Below are 20824 nucleotides of genomic sequence, written 5' to 3' on the forward strand. Positions count from 1 at the left end.
GTCACCATTTGCCAGATCATCCCTCCCCTTGGGAACACTTACAATGATGACCCTCTATTGCTGGCTGAGGTTTGCTTTCCCCACCCCTGCCACCATATAGAATTCTTGATGTCTGGGGTCTGATGACTCTTGCTTTTGTTTTGCCCTCCGTGTGTATGTAGCCTGTAATTCTTTCTCCAACTACTGGTTAGCTCTGATTAAATCATCGAACAGCATCAGCTCCAGACTTACATAACAGCATTGGGAGCTTTCCCTTGGGGCTTTGCTCAGAACCCTCTGAATCAGTTGCCCAGGGAAACAAGCTGGTGATGTCACAAGGCATCACACTTCTAGCACTCTCTCAGGTGCCTTCTGCCGAGCCTGAGCAGGGCCAGGTTCTGCAAACCCTGCCCAGCCTAAGCACGTTTTCCTACTTTCTGAGGCAATGCAGAGACCCTCACTCTCTCCCAACAATGTCTAAACTCAGGTATGTCGGGGTCATGGCTACATACTTCTTCCTATGCTTCTTTGGCCATAGACCTCTTGCTATGCTTCTTCCTTCTCAGGCCACAGAAACACCCATGTAAATGATCTGGGGCAGCCCTAGGTAACCTTTGGTTCTCTAGGGTATACAGAAAAAACTAAAAAAAAAAAGAAAAAAAGTGTTGGGGCTGCTCCCTGGAGGAGCAGTTTGTTGCAGATTATATAGAGCCCTAGAGACCTCAGGAGCAAGATTATAATATCCTTTCCCTTTCTACTCACCTCCCTTTGTACCATAAATGTGCCCATAATCTCTTGTCTCCTTCTATCAACCTGACCCTCATCTCTCAAGAAGTATTATTCCAACTTCCTTGTTCTGCCCAGATAAAAAGGAATGAAAAGAGGATATGGCCCTGACAGTATTGATTAGAGTTTATTGCTGTTTCACAATAAGGCCCCTTAACCCCCACCCCAGGCAAGCAGTGCAAAGTACAGATTTTACCTTCTCCCCTGCCCCTCTTCAAAGCCTAAAACACTGAAACTTATGCAGATCTGGGGATTACTTGTCATTATCTAAATGAAGGTATCTGAAAACCAACAGTAATCCTGCCTCCCAAGTTTATCAGGGAGGGAGCCTATGAGAGAAGCAAAATTCGGTCTTGCGGGAACTCCTAATCCCAGAGGGGGTGTTTTACAGCTCTCGGGCATGCCTTATACGACTTCAGCTGTGACCCACACAAGGAAGGACGCCAGAGGAAAGCTACCTGAGTCATCCATGGCTCCCTGGTCAGAGCTAGCCATGACGAGGACTTGTACCTGCATATACCATTTCCTTGTTCTGAGCTGGTATATTTTTCTCAATTATTACATCTCACAGCAAGGAGGGGACCAGCAGAAATCCAAACTCTTTCTAAATGGTGGACACTGGAAGTACTTGACATTCCTAAATCTGGTAAGTCCATATGACCGTACCAGGAAGCAAGCTCTTAGTCTCTAGTATCAGCGTTTTTACACATATCACCTTTGACTTTTGGTAAATACAAAATTCCATCCTTTGTCTTCCTTCTTCATTGTCTTTGGGTTTTGGCTTTCTTTTTGACTTGACAATTGGCTCCGAGAAATCCAATTCAGAGGTTTTCAGTAGCTATGTTTTGTGCTAATTGTTAAACACTCTTTGAAAAGAGTCATATCTTGGAGCTCTTCTCAGATGAGCTCAAATGGAAAGACTAAATTAATGGTTTCACCATGGGATTGACTACAAACACAAGCGAGAATTTGAACTTTGCTTGGGGAAATCTGTGAGGGAAGGCAGGGTGGCGTATGTTGCGTGGGAAGCACAATTTCCAATGGGGGAACGATGCCATTTTCCAGCACAGACTAACAGATTTATCTAAGAAAAGCAAACACATTTTGCCATGTTCAGATCCCACTTCAATTTTTTATAGGCTCAGGCTCCATCTTAAAGGATGAGTCACCCAACCAAATGGCAAATACACATTTTCAACAATTTACCAACCAATCCTATGACTTGATTCTTTCTTGTCTCTCTAGCCCAGCTGACCATATTCTGATGAATGAAGTGTGAATGAATGGGAGAAAAATAGGTTTTTAGAAAATGTTTTGGGAATATGTAAAAATATTAAAGTTAAAAGTTAAAAATAGTACATCCTCTGGGGATGCTAATTAATGTTTGAGATTTTTTTTTTTTTTAAACTAAGACCTAGGGTGCCATAAAAACCTCTGATTTCAGAAACCGGGCAAAATATTCCAATCCTTTGGAATCACAATCCTAAGCAGAGGTTATGCATGATCAGAAAAATTGACACTCTGAAGTGCTAAGGAGAAAAAAATTCAGAAGGTTCAAATCCAAGCAACCTGGAGGTTCTGCTTCCTTCTTTCTGGCCTTTTGCTGGCTTTTGATTTTGGCCTGAAAGCTTCAAGCTTGGGCAGCTCTAGTGTCCTTGAAATTATCAAGGTGACTGCTTCTTTCAATCATGGGATTTTATGAAACAAACACACAAATAGAAAACCACAAAGAAATGCTTTTGTGGAGCTAGAATAATGTAGTAAAAACCTCAGCTTTGTCTATCTATTGGCTTTATATTTAAAAAGTCAATGAAAAGGCAGAGTGCCAATAGCCAGGACTGCTGATGGAATCTAATCCAAATTCCAGTATGGATGTCCCACCTCACAGTAAGCGTGGCTGAGAACAGACTCACCACCTACTCCCACGAACTGGCTCCCTGACTTTCTCATTCTCAGTTCCATGCCCCAGAGCCCTCATATTTCCAAGAATGGAAAAAGCCATTTATCTTGTCAAAGACTATTCTTTCCGAACATTAATCTCTTTTTCTCTTCCCTGATGAATCAGCTACCAAATCCTATGTTTTGTTTTGTTTTGTTTTGTTTCTCCCTTAGGTTCATTCTTTCTTCAGTCTTACTATCCCATATGACAGGCAATTATTAATTTGTACCTGGGCAATGAGATGATCTCTATATCGCCCTCTTGTTACCCATCTATCCATTTATCTCTCAGGTTTCAGATTAATCTTCCCAAAGTACTGGGTTGGGTTTGGTTTTGTTATAAACATCAGGAGCTTGCTTGCCCAGGATGGTTCTGCTATTCAAGAAGCCACAGTGGCTTTCTCCTACCTTATAGAAGTAATTGCACACTCCTGACTTAAGAGCTCACATGTCTACTCAGCCCTCAGGCCCTATTCTTCCCAGAAAAGATGGTCTCTTCCTCAGGAAGGCCTGTGATTTCTCCAGCATCGGTCTCTAGGCTTCTTGTCATCACCTCCCTGAGTCATCCATGGCTCCCTGGTCAGAGCTAGCCATGACGAGGACTTGTACCCATGTACCCATGTTCATGTCATCTTTGGATGGAAGGCCTTCTTGCCTCTCCACTGCCTTGCCACTTTCATAGACCATCTGAAATCCCATGTTTTCTTAGAATCTCTGCTGACCACCTCCAACCCACTTTTATTTTTCCTTTCCCTGAGTTTTTACAGCATCTCTCAGTCTCTGCTTATTTATGTAATTTATGTATAGTATTATTTTCTCATTTCCACCCACATGTGAGTCTTAACATGTAAATGGCTCTAAAGCAGGAGTTTTGTCTACTGACATTCTATGATTCTTCATTGTAGTTGCCCTAGTAGCTGGCGAGGAGGACCCCCAGAAGAAAAACTGAGCAACTTGGTAGGTTGACTGCACTTGACCTTCAGTGGTTTCTGCCTTCTTGAGCACTATTATCTCTTCTGACATCTTTTGGCTCTTGAAACAAGCAGAGAGGGACTCACCTGTGGCTGTTTCCTTTCCTGGCTCTGTTAGGTGTCATCGTGAAAGTATGACTTAATGCAAAGTTTTCTAGTTGGTGAAGATGGGTTGACTGTGTTTCGGGGGATCAACTTAAAGATAGATTCCAGGGCACCTGGGTGACTCAGACAGTTAAGCATCTGCCTTCAACTCAGGTTATGACCCTCAGGGTCCTGGGATTGAGCCCTGAGCGGGGCTTCCTGTTCAGTGGGGGGTCTGCTTCTCCCTTTCCCTCCCCAAACTGTGCTCTCTCTGTCTTCTCAAATGAATAAATAAAATATTTAAAAAGTATATAGATTCCAAATATGTTACTTTAGGTGAGATCCTGGGCCTTAACATTTCTTGCTCTTGAGGTATCATGGGTTGATTTAATGGTTCTGTTTCCTAATGATTAAGTCTCATAACTTGCTGTAATACTCGTAAGTGTATTTAAACTTGTTGAAGTCAGTACCCTGACCTGCTTTCCAGGAAATTTACCACCCTCTCTTTCAACAGCTTTAATTTTTATTTGGCGGAATATCAGTTATGCCTCATTTCAAGAGCACAACTCACCTTAGCGCAGATCAACATTCTGAGCATCCCCATTTTCCTCCTGAAGCTTCATAGGGCTTTCAAAGGGAAGGCACACAGCATTGGTGGCAGGGGGTAGAGTGGGAAGGGTGCCATTGAGATTTGGTCACAGTGGCCAGTTCCTGCCTAGTGCCTGAGAAGAGTAAACAAAAGTGAGGGGAGAAGTGAGTTTGAGCCTAATGAGGGAATATGTCAACCCCAGGGAAGAGGCAGTCAATTCTCTGTTGGGAGGGAGAGGCTGTGTAGCCTCATGGTTATAAGCATGAGCTCTAGGGTTATGAGTCTCTGGGATGGCACCTCAGCTCTACCATCTCCAGGGGCTGTGATCCTGGGCTAGGTACTTCATGTTTCCAAATCTGCCAAATAGAAATAAAAGCAGTCATCACAAAATGGCCATGAGGATGCATGACTCAACATGCAGGAAGCTCTCAGAATGCTACACACACTGGATGATGAATAGAGAAGATAGGGAGGTGGTGGTGAGCTTCTAGTCATCTCACCTTTGACTGGAGGTCATGCAGAGGACAAAGTGATTTAGTGGGATATCAGTTGGTGGGTCATGGATCCAGGCAAGGGTCACCCACCCAGCTCACTGCTGGTTATCTCCTTCTGCAGGGTGCACGTTCCAGCTTCCCAGCCAGCAGTTGGCCACTGTGGAGCCACTGTTAGCTGTGCAGGTACAGGCTGCAGGCACTGGGGCAGTCTTGGGAGTAGAGTTGGCAGGCTCAAGCAGAGAACAGTGAGTCGTGCTGAATGGGGAACCCCCTGAAGCTGGGTGTGGAGACATGGCAGTGCTGTGGACATCCTCAGGTTGCTCCTGTCAGCTCAGGCTTCCAGTGCCTGAGACTTCCACAAATATTGTGTCCCCTCCTATCGACTCCATTTCCATCCAGGGACTGCCCCTGACCTCAGGGAACATACACTGGGAGGTGGAGGTTGGAGGGGACTTTTAGCTACAATTGAGCTTGTTGGCTTTATGCAGGTTGCCGGGTTTTCCTCTTTTTAAAATAAAGTTCCTTCTGAAACATTGTGCCACATAACTGGGATCTCCAAGGGAGATTCTGGGTGGGCCCCTCCCCCCTTGACCGACAGAAACATGACCTTATCCTCCATTTATCATGAAGTTGTCCAAGCCTCCTGCATCTCTGACCTCATTTTCCTCAGGCTGTCACCCTGACAACAGCAACTTCATCACATAGGTCCTTAGAGATGGCAAAGCAGGGCCAGGGAAAAAGAAATCCTTATGGACCCTCCATTGGCCCAAACTCCAAATGCTGCTCACGGACAATGAGAAGAGGATCCATTTATGTTACAGGACTCACTTGAGGCCAACCTTTAATTTCCATCATCAGGTTAATACATTACTCTGTGGAACCCTTAAGCTCAACAGAGTCAGAAACACACTTAACTGTCTATTCACAAAAAATGCTTAAGCCCACGGTTTCCAGCTCTCAGTTGGCTGAAAGGATGAGAACTGATGGCAGGAAATTGTTACCACCAGCACCCAAAATAAAATAACTAACTTACTGAACCCACGATGTTTTGGTAGGCTCTTCACGCACCATATAGAGCTCGGTGATTGAGAACTCAGCCTTTGGAGCCAGGCTGCTGGGGATGAGAGGAGGGGGGATTCCTGGTTCTGCTGTTCACTTGCTGTGTGACAGTGAGTTACCTAACATCTCTGAGCCTCAGTATCTTCATATGGAGTGGATCCTGTGATGGGGCCCCCAGAATCCCCAATCTCCCCAGCATCAAGGTATTCATGCCCCACTTCCTGGGAGGAGTGTTGGCTGCTGATGACTCACAGCTGAGGTCCTGTCCCAGAAATGCCCTTAGCAGAAGGGAACTGTCTCGACAAGGCTTGGGGCTCTCCTTGGGTTTGCTTTATCCAATGACTAGTTGATTTGGAGTAGAAAGGCTGGGCTCTAGGACAATTCTGAAGAGCCAGCTCAGCTCTAGAGCTCCTTTGGGGACCAACTGATTCCATGCAACTGCATTGTCTTTCATCTTTTCCTGCTGCTCAGTCCTGCTCCCACCCCCTCCTTCCCTCTCTCTCACAGTTGTTTCAAGAGCACGCCTCGGTGAACACTCTACAGGCAGATCTAAGAATCTGGTTCTGTTTCCCAAGGAACCTGACCTACATGATGTAAAATAGTAAACATACAGAAAAGTCTCTTCCTCCTCTTTATCCTCTCTTCTTCCAAATAAAAACATGTGAGAACAGAGTCTCCCTGGCCTGTACTATGTGTAATAGTTTCCAAGTTTCTGCCACCTTAACGGGCACCCTGTGAATGTTGATTGCATGAATAAATGACCAGAACATGGGTCTACCTGGTCTGAAGCACTTTTTAGGGAACCCCATCCCACCTGTAAGGGAGTCTCCCCACAGCAATCCTGCTGTTACTCTGAGGCCAGTCATCAGCAGCTATGCAGCCCTGGATGAGCATTCTTAGAATTCTTCTTCCAACCTGTCTTTCAGTGTTAGTGGTTTCTTTTTTTCCCCTCCTCTTCATGCCAGTTTATATTCTTTATATCATTTCTTCTATGTTTTTTTATCTCAATTTCTTATGTAAGCTAAATGCACATGAACGATGCTTGAAACAGTCTATTATATATAGTGCAGATCTATTTTAGCAAAGGTCTCCTCTACCTGTCCCCAAATACCAATACCCTCATCATCGCAGCAGTTATTTAAAATACTCACCACAATTGGTCTCCGTTTGCTGTTTTATTCTGGAATCATCTCCCACTGCAAGTCTTGCATCATTTTGAAGGCAAGACCTAAGAAAGTCCCAGCCTGTTCGAGTCAGGCACAGAGCTGGGCCGGGCGTTGGATGGCTTGACTCATCCAATAAGATCTGTAATGTCTTGTTCAGGAAACTTGTGGAATCTCCCTCTCTGGAATTATTTTTTTAAATAGAAGAAATTCTCATTTCCTGAGATAGTTGAAGAAGGTTCTGGCTTACAGGCAAAGAAATTAACGCGATGACTTAGAAAGGCAAAGTTTCCATAATTTCAAGATTTTTGTGAATTTGTGATGACACGTGAATGTAAAAACAAAATTTCCTTTAGCGATGGTTTCTTAAATTGCACTACTTATAAAAAATGTAATTCAGCCTTCCCAGGTGGTAAATTTGTTAGCTAGCAGCAAACACGGAAGCCAGCTAACAAACTTAGACCAGCAGCATTTCAGAAAAAGGCACAAAGAAAAAACAAACTTAGAAAAGAATTGGTAGGAGATAAATCACAGAGCAGTAGCTCTGAAATAAACCCTAATCGAGAGGATAGCATTAGCTCTGCTCTCCTGGGCAGCCAAAATAGTTGAAAAATGTAAATGACAGTCATTTTGTAAGATTCTTAAAAGAAGGCTGGTTGTTGCTATCTTAATGCTCTACTGTGTTGGTCTGCTCCTACTGCCATAGCAAAGTACTACAGACTGGACGGCTTAACAGAAATTTATTGTCTCATAGTTCCAGAGGCTAAAAGTCCAAGATCAAGGAATCAGTAGGGTCAGTTTCTGTTGAGGCCCCCTCCTTGGCTTGCAGACGGCCACCTTCCTCTCCCCACCTCTTCACATGGTCCTGCTTCACTCGTCGTGTTGTCTGTCCTAGTTTCTTCTTCAGAGAAAGACCCCAATCATATCGGATTAGGACCCACCCTTACTGACCTTATTTTAGCTTTTTTACTTCTTTAAAGACCCTATCTCCAACCACACACACTGAGGGTTATAAACTCCAACATAAGAATTGGGAGGGGGGTGTGGGGGACACAGTTCAGTCTCTGATAGTTACCATTTTCTCCCTTGGCTGTTCTTTCTGTGCTTGTTTTTATAGACATTTCATTGTATTGTCCTGAGAGAATGAGCAGACCCTGTCACACTGGGTGAGCTGATACCAGCCTGTCCTTGAGGCCCTCCAAGAAGGCTCCCCATTGATTGAGCTCATAGCACCTCCCTCTCCTTGCCCTCCAGCTCTGCTGCACGGCTCCTCTCTGCCCTAGTTCTGGCTTATTTATTTCTCTTGGCAACACCCTAGCGCCTCCCTCCTGAGCTCCTTTGTGAGGGCTCCACAAATATTCCTTGTTGATACAGATGATGACATGTCAATGCACATTGAGATCAGTGGGGACAAGGTGCACACAGTTGGCGTATACATGTGAGGGGGTGGGGATGGGGGCGGGGATGGAGGGCTGGAGGGCTGGGCAGGGAGAGGTGTCGGCAAGTTTGAGGCATGGGGAAAAGTTGTATTGATGAAGGGGGAGCCGGGGAGGCTCTGAGTAATGTGTTCTCCCCTAATCCAATTTCCACATTTTTGACTGGAAGAAGTCAGAGAAAGTTAGGATGAGCTTGACTCATGGTGACTCTGGGACGCTCTTGCTAAGGAAAGCAGTCACATGGACTTCACATGCTGGGTGGAGGCGGCCTCTCCCCAAAGACAGAAACCCTGGCAGGCTCTCAGTGCTCAGTACGTGATTAATTGCTATGTTGATAGAAGAGTGCAGGCCTCTTCGCTGGGGCCTAGGCCCCATGCCTGTCCTTCCTAACTAAAGCAGCTGCCTGCTGTGGCCTGAACAGCTGGAAGTGAAACCTGGGTGAGAGGAGAGCTGCTCCAGTTGGGGCAGGGGTGGGGGGGGAGTGGTGGGAGGAGGCCACTTCCTCTATCATCCATGTGCAAAAGACTGCTCCAAATTCTGCAGCCTGGGGGCTGAATGTCAAAAGTTGATGACCAGTATTGGGGTGGCCACCTCTTCATGTCAAAACTGTTGCCCACCCCTCTCTGGAACCACCCTTCTGACTCAAAGCTTCTTCCTCCCTTCAGGGACCATGAGGCTCTCGTACCTTTCTCAGTTTGCTACCATCTGATCATTCTTTGCTACCTTGCTGCCCCCTTTGCCCCCTCATGACCCTTAGTTGAGGGGTCTTGCCCCTCACTTTCCACCTCTCTCTCTCTCTCTTTCTCTCTCTCTCTCTCTTTCTCCAAGCTCATCCCATCAGAAGGGTTCCCTCCCTGGATCTCCACTCTCTTGGGAAGGCCAGATCCAAATGTCCAAATGGAAGCTCCTCTAGGTAAGTGGCTCTCTACCCTAGCTGTCTCAATTAGCATCACCTGGGAGGATTTTTAAAAATTCTGAAGTCCAGGCCACACCTCCAGGAAATTAGAGTCTCTGGGGTCATAGGTTGAAAATTGGACATCAGTATTTTTCAAAGTCATTTTTAAGTCTCCTACCTGGAGATACTTGTCTAGAAAGAATACTTGTCTAGAAGAATCCAACTGCCCACAGTGCTTTATCTGAATTGTTCTTAGAAACCCGACTTTTTTTTTAAAGTCTGACTCAAGAACCAGACTGGGTTTCAAATCCCCATTCACCAACCATGAGACTTGAGGCAAGTTTGTTCATGTCTCTGTGCCTCAGTTTTCTTATCTGTAAAATGGGTTGTGAGAGAGCATGATAATAGGACTTACCTCATAAGGTTATTATGAGAAATTAAAAACCTAGATCAGTGCCTGGCACATAACAAGAAATCAATGAAAGTCTGTTATCATAGCTTTGAGTAGTCAGTAGGAATTTTCGGTAATAAATTTATGTCTAATCCAGTGAGTGATTCCAGAACTTTAGCATATATAAGGATCACCTGGAGAGTTTGTTAATAAGTTCCTGGACTCCACTCCCAAAGATTCTGATTCTATAGTTGCGTGGGGCTGAGGTCTTGTATTTCTCACAAGTTTTGGGGTGACTGGTGCTGCTGGTCTGAGGACCCAGCCGGGCATGTCGCTGGCCTAATTCACCTCTGGATCCTCCCTCACCCACCCTCTCAGGCTAGAGTGACAGAAGGCCAACTCTGCTAGAACTTTTTTTCTGGGAGTCCAGACCTCAGAGGTCATTTCTCAACAGCCAACTTGATCCATCCTGAAAGCGATGCTGTAGGTTCCAGAACTCATACTCTTAGAGTCCTGACTGCCCCTTTTGTACCAACCCAGAGCTTTCAAGGAATAGGATGAGATCTAATGCAAGCGCAGTTTAAAACCAACCCTAATTCTACATTGTGACCTACTAAGCTTTCAATCAGAAGCCATAGGTTTGTGCAAAAGAGTAAGAATGGGCAAAGTTTGCCTTTATCTGGTCTTACTTCCCGGAAAAAGGCCTTACTTCTCTTTTTCCTCACCTCAAGGATCTCATGGTACTTAGTGATGAACAGAGCCCCTGGCTTGCCCTATCCCTGTGGATTTAAATCACTCCCTTAGCCAGATTTTTTTTGCAAGGGCTTCAGGTACCCTGTTTCAATCAAAGAAGGACATTGGCTTCTCCCTCAGGTAAGCAAGACACCATTTTGTGCATCTCCCTCGAGAGCACAGAGCTCCTTTGTGGTGCTCTCGACCCTGATTCCGGCTTCTTTAATGAGATTGCAGCACCGGGCATTTAACTTTTTTTTTTTTTTCTTCCTGGGAAGACGTCAGAACATGTCCACCATTGTGTCTGGCTCTTTGCCCTTGTCTTGTTTATTTGGTTTTGCCCACCTCCGTGCAGCTAAGGTATCTATCTCATTACATTCTCCTTTTAAGCTGACTCTTTATTTTGTTTCCATTTTAGCTTGAGTCCATTACACTAAATACTGTACACATTATTATCCCCTAAACGACTTTACTCAATCAGTTTTAGTGAGCAAGGTCAGGGCCCACTGAGCTGGAAGACCAGCCCTTAAATTGGCTCTCAACCAACACAGCCAACAGCCCCCTCCTTCTCAAATCAACATTGCTCCCAGAGGGATGGAGCTTTACGTCAGTGAAGAATGTATTAATTAAAGCAAATGAAAATGCCCTCATTTGTTGTAATGAATTTAGCTCTTGCAGGCCATTTTCTTCGGGGTCGCCTGCGTGGAAGATGTGCTAAAAAGAATTAAGGGAGAGAAAGACATTAAGTTCATGACCACCTTCAGAGACCTGCTTTTTACCACGCTGGCTTTTCCAATCTCCACAGTAAGTCACAAAGATGTGTTAGTAATAGAATACACTTGTCCATTTAAATGAACAACACTTCTCCTGGGTAGCAAGGCTGTTCAGGTGCCGATTATTGGGAACCTGAGCAACTGCATTTGCATGAATGTCTTGTCTGAGGACCGCACCATGTTGCCCAGTGTCATCAAGAAATAAGGCTCATTACTGACCAGAATTATCACTGCCTTTTTGTCTTTGTAAACATTTGATTCAAGATCCTTATGGATGTCTAATGGGGAAGTTTGAAGGATCTTTCTTAATCAAGCTACAACTAAGATAGCCTTGGCTCCATCAGAGTCCTGGGAATGCAGGGTGCTGGGGAGACAGATGAGTCATTTTTCCTTTTATGCATCTTCTTTTACTTGCTACAATGAGCATATGTTACTTCTACAAGTGGAAACCATAAAAAAGGGCGGGGGGGTATGAGAACTTCAGAGTTGGCTGATGGAAAAGACAATTGGGGAGAGAGCAAGACAGTCTGTCCAAAATATCTAGTGTGGGGTGCACAGTGAGTGCCTCATTCATTTTGTTGAATGAATGGACACTGGAAAGAAGCACGACATCTGCCAGCGACAGCAAGTGGAATTGCTGATCCTGCCCACGTCTCGATGACATTGCTCCTGTTTTCATTCATTGGTTAGAATGGAAACAAATTGGGATTAAGCCTGTCGGCTGCCCAGCACTGCCTATGCTTAGAAATGACTGCCTCCCTCTGCCTGTCCTTGTCCTGCATCCTATAGTATTGAAACTTCAAACTTAAGTGCAAAATGAAACTGCCCAAACACTGACAAGTTCTCAGATAACAGAGCAAGTCCTGGCATTCCAGTTGTACTTCGCAGGATACTTCTCCCTCTACCCCCATAAATATAAAGGCCCGGTTTTTAGTCATAGTGGAGTTTGTTCATTTTTTTTAAGGCTTAGAAATTGAGCCTTTGGAATTTAAGAAGATAGGAAGATTAGAAAATTAATGGTTATTTTTCTCCCCACCTTTACATTGACTTTGTAACACAGAGGACAGACACATTGACAAGACAGCCAAGGGGCATGAGCAGATGAGGATCGTTCCAAAGCTCTGAGCAAGGGGGAGATACAATTCTCATTAACTAGCTTCTGATTATCCTGGGAGCTTGTCTCTTCTGCCCTCCCCCAGTGTCCCTGTGTCCCCTTGCCATGCCTACTTAGAGGGTAGGCAAGGAAGTCTAAGACTCAAACCACTCCAATGTGGCTGATCTCAGTACTCCCAGTGAAAGCTCAGACTAGAGAGGTCATTGGTTAAAATAAAATGACTTAATGGTCTGTGAATCCTGTTTATCTATATCCTCCCTGTCTGCCACAAGGGCAAATAATTGATTCCCAATTCTCTGGAATCCCCAGAGAGTGGACATAGCAATTAATTCAATAGTCAGGAAGGTTGTCTTCATTTTACATTTCTATGATGTGTCTATAGGATATCTTTAAGACTGATTGTATCTATTTTTATTTTGCCATGTTTCCTTGGTTAACTTAGAAAGTTCTATGGAAAACAAACTTAATGATGCTATTTTTGTATTTTATTTTCCAGTTTGTATTTTTGTCATTCTGGATCCTCTTTCTTTATGATCGAGAGCTTGTTTACCCTAAGGCCCTAGATGGTATCTTTCCAGTATGGCTGAATCATGCAATGGTGAGTAAAGGGCAAATTCAGTAACTGAACAGAGATGGCATCAGCTTCTGTACTGAGAACTCCAAAATGCTTTATTTACATTTCCAAACTTCTCATTCCCCAGCCTCCTGTTCACTCCTCCCTCTCGATCCCATCACTGTTTATTTAAAGAGTACTCTAAGAGGATGCCAGCGTGGCTCAGTCAGTTGAGCATCTGACTCCTGATTTTGGCTAAGGTCATGATCTAAGGGTCGTGAGATTGAGTTCCATGTTGGGAAATCTGCTTGAGATTCTCTCTCTCCTTGTCTCTCCCCACTTGCTCCCACTCGTTTGCACTCTCTCTAAATAAATAAAATCTTAAAAAAAAAAAAAAAAGGAGCACAGTGAGGATACAAAATGAACAAAAACAGCTATTATAATTGGAGTCACTGCAAGTAGAGGTGATGTCCAGGCAACATTTATTTTAAGTTGCTTCTAAAGTCACTGAAAAAACACCCAATAGTAAGGACAGGCAACCTCTTGTCAGCTGTAGTCTTCAGTGAATAACATATAATAAAATTCTGATCTAGGAAAGAAGTCAAGCCACCTTTAAAAAAAAATCCATCCCAACACCCAAAGAACATCTCCTAGCTTATCAGCAGCTCTTTAGCTAATACATTTCTAAGACCATTCATCACAAATGCACTCATTCTTTACCTGTCTCTATGGATTTATTCCCATTTGGTTTTTAATTCACATGTTTATTTTTGAGGGGTTGAAGAGTAAACAAAACCTGTTCTGAGAGATTCAGGTCCCTGGTATCTGAATGCCAGTAACAATGAGCTGGACAAGCAGTGCTGGCACACGGGTGGCCCTGTTTTGGATGAAAAAGGAGGTCTGAGTCATTGGCACTGCATATATGCAGGAATCATTCAAAGTCCTAGCTCAGCTTCTCAATATTTACAAGTGCATTTTCATACTAGTCTGGAGTTCAGAAGAAGGTCTTGGATTCTGCAAAACAAATGACATTTAAAAAAACAGGGGACATCACAAGAGAGAAAATGAAACTCACATGATTACCAATTTGGAAAAGCAACTCCGCTAAGTCTACACCCCCTCATGTGCCCTGCCTCCAGAAAAACGTACCTTCATTTTATTTATTTATTATTTATTTATTTATTATTTATCTATTTATATTTGTACTTTCACTTGAAATATGTACTCAGTGAGATACTGATTATTGACAAAGATAGCCAAGTTCTGATCTAACTCAGAGTTCAGGACCAAAAACTATAAGTCCCTCCTCTCAGGGACCCCTCCCACCACCTTCTTTTGCTCAGACCACCTCCTCATTTTCCCAAATTCCCATTAACATTAATCTGAGACACACATGTAGGGAATATTCCTGCTTTTCAAAGGCACTAATTGCTGTGCTAAGCTTGCTCCTCAAGCACGAGCTCATTTAATTCACACAACTTTATTTAGGGGACAACCATATCCTCCTTTTTATAATTAGAAAAAAATAAAATGCTCAGAGAGGTTCAGTGATTTGCCTGGGGCTACCAAGCTCATAAACGGGACAGTTGGATTGAAATCCGAGTCTAACTCACTCTTCGTTGCTTTTTGTTACAATAAGTGCAAAATTTGTAGTTTGATCTGGTTTCATAATTCACCAGGCAATCAAAAAGAATGTCACTCTGCTTGATTAACATAGCAAAGTGAGAATTCTCACTTAAAAAAAAGAAATCCAGAATCCCCATCTGTATGGTAATAAGCCAAAACTTGGCTTAAGAAAATGATTTGGGACAAGTGACTGAACTAGATGTTACTAAGATGTTACTAAGGCAGAGTGTAGGAAGTATCTTCTATTTGGATCCAAACACCTATATCGAACACCTTTTTCATGGCTTTGTGAGCTCTTGTAGGAGTTTTCCTACAACCATTACAAGCTTCCTACCTCTCTAGGGTTCCATTTTCCACATAGAAGTGAAGTTGGATTTCTTTCAAACAGTTGTAATGGTGATGCCCAGCATTTGTGACCTTGCTAAACAGCCATATGGATTTTTGGTAATTTTGGAAGCAGATAATTGGACAATGTACATCATATCTGTGAACTAATTAGCAAGGCAGATATTGTACAACGAGGGTCTTAAGATATTTTTGTGCCTTCACCATCTGAGGGTTTCTGTTGACTCTGCTCCTTGTCCCATGGTCAACCAAGTAAATCCTTTAGAGAGAAAGGGCCAGAGTCAATGGGGGAGTGACACTCGTGACAAAGAGGAGAGGAGGAAGCAAACTCCCATAGGTCAGACGCAGACTCTTCTGTGTTTCTGTTCATTTAATTGGAGAAACTCCCAACAGAGCCATTATGGAAAAATGTCAGCATCAGCAAAACTGGCATTGGGTGTCTGGTAATATGGTCACCTCTAAATTTCCATGCTTCCTTTTGTTCTGCTCCAAACCCAGCATCTTCAAGACTGCATCCCATCCCTCTTTCCCAGATTGCATCCCTTACTCTGCACATTTTCTGTGCTTCCTATTAAATCCCTCTGGTCTGTTGCCTCAAGGCTAATTTCTTGGATACCAGTATGAATGAATATGGAAATAGCTACTACTGGGTCAGTTTGTCAACTCTACATTCTAACACTGTCCTTTCATGACAATCCAAAGGAGTGAATACCTGGAAACTACCACTGTGGCAGCCAAAGTGATGATGGGCAGTCAGGAAGGACATTTCATGCTAGTTGCCTCTGTTTATGGCTGGCCCTGCTCTAAGAGGAATCCCCTCCTTTTCTCTTCCATAATATAAGGATTATTGCTGTCCATGGCCAGTGTCACACTTGCCTAAAAGATTCTTTCATTTTACAACAGTACTTGTGTTTGCTATTCTAGCCCTAGATTTGGAATATCTTTCCTGTTGCCATTTGCGATGTTGGCCTGGGTTTTATGAGTAGTATTTGTCAAATTAAGAAATAACACTCTCCTCTTTGACACAGTGTGGTTCTAAAACCTTCATGATTCATCAGGTCTTTGGAACTCTCCCAGCCTGATCCTTCTAGCTCATTGGAGACTCATTATTGAATTAGGGACATTCAAAGTTGACTGTCATCTCTAATGGACATTTTTCTACCCTTGCTTTTTTTTTTTTTCAAACCAAATAGTAACATCAGTGAGATATTTGCATTCACCATTACAGGCTGTCATTGACTGGTGCCCTAAGAACTCCCGTGAGAGCCAGGCTGCCTTATTTAAAGTAGATCAACCTGCCTCTTTCATTGCTAAGCAGTTCTCCAGTCTTCATGAACGAAGCGGAAGAACAGCAAAGTATTTCTCCAGGTTTTGCCAGGAAAACATTAACTCCCCAGGTATTAACTAAATGACTACTAAACATAGAACCAGAGCAGACAGATTTAAATAGCAGGAAGAGGACTCGGTAACTGAGGAAACCATCAGATCCTAACCCGAAGGGAGCTAGGGAACTTATTCCTCTGGAAATCAACCTAAATTGCTCAGGTTGCCCCCAAGGAGAGTTGAAATAGATCAGAGAACCCTCTCAGCCCCTCTACTTTTGAAAATAGTATAGTTATTGAGAACATGTGTGCAAGCTCTTTATAAAGTATCAAGGATGGCGTATATATGTTATCATCATATAAAACTCTCACTCCATGGTCACAGAATTTTAGACCTGAAAAGCCTTCATTGATATTAATGGAAATATTTTCCAAATAACCTGCTCTTAAAAGACAGGCCTTACCTTGACTCTTTAAAGTGGAGCAAGTGCCAGATACGGCTTCTTAGTTATTTCATGCATTGTCATTTATTTATTCATTTGAAAAAATAATTAAATACCAACTGTGTGTGTAGCACCATGATCAATATTTGGCAAGGATTTTGGCTTCTAGCACCCTTAAATCTGGTTGAGCCTAGTATGCACACACAAAGTGAAATAATAAAATAACAATACTAATATACAACATTGCCATACAAGGTGTTATGCTGCAGTGCGTGATTGTTGCCAAATGAATGATGTGAACAGGAGGAGGGCTTCTATGCCCCCTGTGTCCTGGCCTGGCTGTGACTGACACGTTGTTCATGACTGAACAATCCAGAAGGCCTTTGGGCCCTCCCAAAGGAGTCAAAATGTCGAGAGAGTGAAACTCTACCCCTTTCAGTTCCTTACTCATTCATTGCATGCAAGATGTTGTCTCTCCCTAAATTCAGACCCAATCTCAGATTTTTCTCTCCTACCCATAAACCTGCTGTGACATAGTTGGACTGCTAAGTAGAGGTAGGTGAATTCTGATGAGTAAAGAAGATCATCTGTGGGCACGTCAGTACCAAAGGGTCACCCTCTGTTGTTACAAATTATCACCTTACTCCCTATGCTTTCCTGATTCCCCATCCCAGCCATCCCTTTGAGTTGGGAAGATCCACCATCTAGACATTTATTGGTAGCTCAATGTTTTTCAGCCTTTGGGAATAAATCTTTTTGTGAATCAGGAAATCCATGAATCTATAGATTCCATTTATGTGACTTGGGTTAAGATCTTCTGACATAACTGAGCATATACTTGAAGAGAGGACCCCCAGATGATTTTAATGCTCAGTTCAAATCCAAAAGACAAAATCAAGAATTACTTATTTTTTAAAAGCCATTATGATATACATAGAGCTGTTTTCATCTCCATGGAGAGATAAGAGAAACATCTATGGAGTGATAAGAGAAATGATGGACTTTCCTTGGGGACAATTTGAACAATTTACATTGGTTTTCTAACCTCAAGAAGCTTAAACTAGAGATATTTTACATCTAGAGATATTTTATATCATCCACACATATATATATTCCCACCCAGCCTTTTAACATACTAAACGCAGAGGTTGTATTTTGCAGTATCTTTGAGAGAACATATGTGGCAGTAAAAAAATACAACCCCCTTTCCCCTGCATTATTATTCCCCAGAAAGTCCACATCCAAAAAAAAAAAAAGAGGGACCTGGTCAAGATTCCCATGGGACACTCTGCCTCCCATCCACCTCTGTTTCCTTGGGACATAAGACATAAGACACCAGCTGATATATGTCCTGCTGATAGAGCGCCCCAGCCCATGTCACTCATAGAGTGGTAAGCGAGATCCGTTGGAGGATACTTGAACTCAGTTCAAAGTTGACAAAAACCATGTAGCTCTTATACAGTAAGATAGTTGGAAATAAGCTCTTCTCAAAAAATACCTTTGTAAACCATACCTTGATTGACACCATTTTTATCAAATGTTATCTGACTATAGGGAGCCTGCATAATATTATTATCTCTATTTTTATATAATATATAACCAGCTAACATATGTATAATAATATATAATATATATTATATATAATAATAATAAGCAAGACATTTAACTGTAGCATGAGGCAGTGCCTTCTGTGTACCAGGCCCTCTTCTAGGCACTAAGGATGCAAAAGCAAACAAACCAAAGAAATCTGTTCTTGTGGAGAATGTATACATCCTAGTAGAGAAGATGAGGAGAAAATAAGCAATAAATGAATAAAGAATTAATGATGTCAGGTAGTTAAGGTACTAAAACTAAAACTAAAGCAAGGTGAGGGGATAGCACGGTGTGTGTGTGTGTGTAGACTAGTGGGTCTATACGGTATAAGGCAATCAGAGTAGCTGAGGGGATGTCTCTATGTTAAGCTGATACTTTCAGAGAGGTTTGGATAAAGTGAGGGAGGCAGCCACAGGAAATTTTGTTCTGCTTGGACATGTTTGAGATGCTTATTAGACAACAAACTCAAGGTGCAGAAGAGGCAAAGTGTACATATAAGCAAAGGGGAAATTTCTAGGCTGGTGCCATAAACTTGGTTGTCTTCATTATAATAATTCTTTTTCAAGTTAAATAAGACCACCTAAGGAATAAGTAAGACTGGAAAAGATACCCCCAGGACAAAGCCTTAAAAATGGAAAGCATTCCATTTCCTGTATCTGGAAGGGAGAGCGGGAGCATTGTCACCAAGGAGATTGAGGAGGAAGTGCCCATGAGTAGGAGGAAGCCCAGTACCCTTGGTCTCCCAGAAGTCAAGCATACAAATGTTTCAAGAAAGAGGAAGTATTGCATGTCAAAAGCTACTGAGAGGTCAAGTATGATGACATTGTAAGATGACTTGAGTTAGAATTTTCCATTGACTTCAGTGATATTGAACTCTCCAGTGACTTGCACAAGGGCAGTTTGATGGAGCGGTGGCAAGAGGAGGCAGAACCTTGGTAATGCTGTATGCATTAGTTTCCTATTGCTGCTTAACAAAGTAACATACACCTAAAGGCTTAGAACAACATGAATTTATTATTGTATAATTCTGGAGGTCAAAGGTCAAAATGGGTCTTCTGGACATCAGTAGAGCTGCATTCTTTCTGGAGACTCCAGAGGAGAATTGGTTTCCTTATATTTCCCACCTATGATCTGCCTACCTTCCTTGATTCAGGCCTCTTCCTCCTTCTTCAAATCTGTTGTATCATTACATTCTAAAATCTTCTCTGGCAATTTTCTACTCTGCGCTAGATTCATGTCAGAAAGAAAATATGACCACCAACAGACCAGAAGATGATATTGGGAAATAACTCATTCTGTGCCTCCAGGGAAGGTAGAGATATACCAGTGAAGTCCATGAATGGCTGGTTTGGTGGTGTACCACAGAAAAGATCCTTTTCCCGAGCATTGTTCCTGAGGTCCTGAGGAAGAATGAAAAAAAATATAGTCATTGACCATACCTGATATTTCCTTGGATTTTTTTTTTCAAGTTTAATCACTGTAGTGTTATTTATGGGTTGTCCTCTTGTTTTAAAGCATTTCTAGCTCTCTATTTATTCTATTCACTTCCTAATCTGAAGTGGATTAGGCTTTCCAAGGGCATTCACCTAGAAAACACTGAGAAGTTGAATGCTTAAGTCTCAGCAGTGAAATCAGAACCTAAGCCAGGATGAGGGAGCAGAGTTAGCTGAGGAAGGATGATAAAGCCTTCTTGCCCCTCAGGAAGTCTTAAGGTAAACAGGAGATCATGGGTAATGAACAACCAAAAGATTACCAGTCCATACACAGTTTTATGTCACTAGAACTAAGCAATCACAGTGCCCACTTTCTTCATCTCTTAAGAGCAGAAGCCAGAATGGCCAAAGTTTACTTTTTTTTTTTTTAATTCCTGATTCAGAGAACTTTGATTTGTGTGAAGAGTGGCTTGCTTTCACAAATCCATTATCTGGTGGTTTTCTATCAATAGGCTGCTTTCTAAATAGAAGAATTCCCATTAGAAAATACATCCTAATTTCAAAATTAAGATCAAAGTTTTTTTTTTTCAATGATAAGAACTTATTAGGAATTTGAATAATTAGAGGCACCTGGGTAGCTCAGTGGTTGAGCGTCTGCCCTTGGCTCAGGTTGTGATCTTGGGGTCTTGGGATCAAGTCCTGCATCAGGCTCCCTGCAGGGAGCCTGCTACTCCCCCTGCCTAGGTCTCTGCCTCTTTCTCTGTGTTTCTCATGAATAAATAAATAAATTTTTTAAAAAAGGAACTTGGATAATTAAAATTATTCCATGCCCTTGAAGATGTGCTGGTGGGGTCTCCCCTTCTGTGTGACGTAACTAATCCTCACTTCCACAGCAACTATGTGCAATCCCATCAATGAGAAGAATGACTTTATGTTGCAGAATAACCAGGATGGAGAAACTCATGACAGAAGATCCTAAAGCCCTCTGAAATACCAAGAGAAAGGAAAAAATAGCTAAGTGGGTAGGAAAGAGCTAACATCCCATGATCTCAGAACAGAAGTGAAAATGTCCAAGAGCAAGCCCAGGAAGGAGAGCCTTCTTTTT

The 20824-nt window shown here is 42.7% G+C and overlaps 1 protein-coding gene across 1 annotated transcript in view; it reads left to right on the top strand.

Annotated features, from left to right (window-relative positions):
* The first annotated feature begins 1258 nt into the window (after positions 1–1258).
* Positions 1259–20824, top strand: part of ADTRP (androgen dependent TFPI regulating protein) — a 65014-nt gene continuing 45448 nt past the window's right edge. Inside the window, exons 1-3 of the mRNA XM_025999244.2 lie at positions 1259–1411; positions 11187–11321; positions 12901–13002. Of these exons, the coding sequence (XP_025855029.1) occupies positions 1259–1411; positions 11187–11321; positions 12901–13002 (390 nt within the window). The remainder of the gene's footprint in view (positions 1412–11186; positions 11322–12900; positions 13003–20824) is intronic.

This window comes from Vulpes vulpes, chromosome 12 (genome assembly GCF_048418805.1).
Source record: "Vulpes vulpes isolate BD-2025 chromosome 12, VulVul3, whole genome shotgun sequence".
Classification (NCBI taxonomy): Eukaryota; Metazoa; Chordata; class Mammalia; order Carnivora; family Canidae; genus Vulpes; species Vulpes vulpes.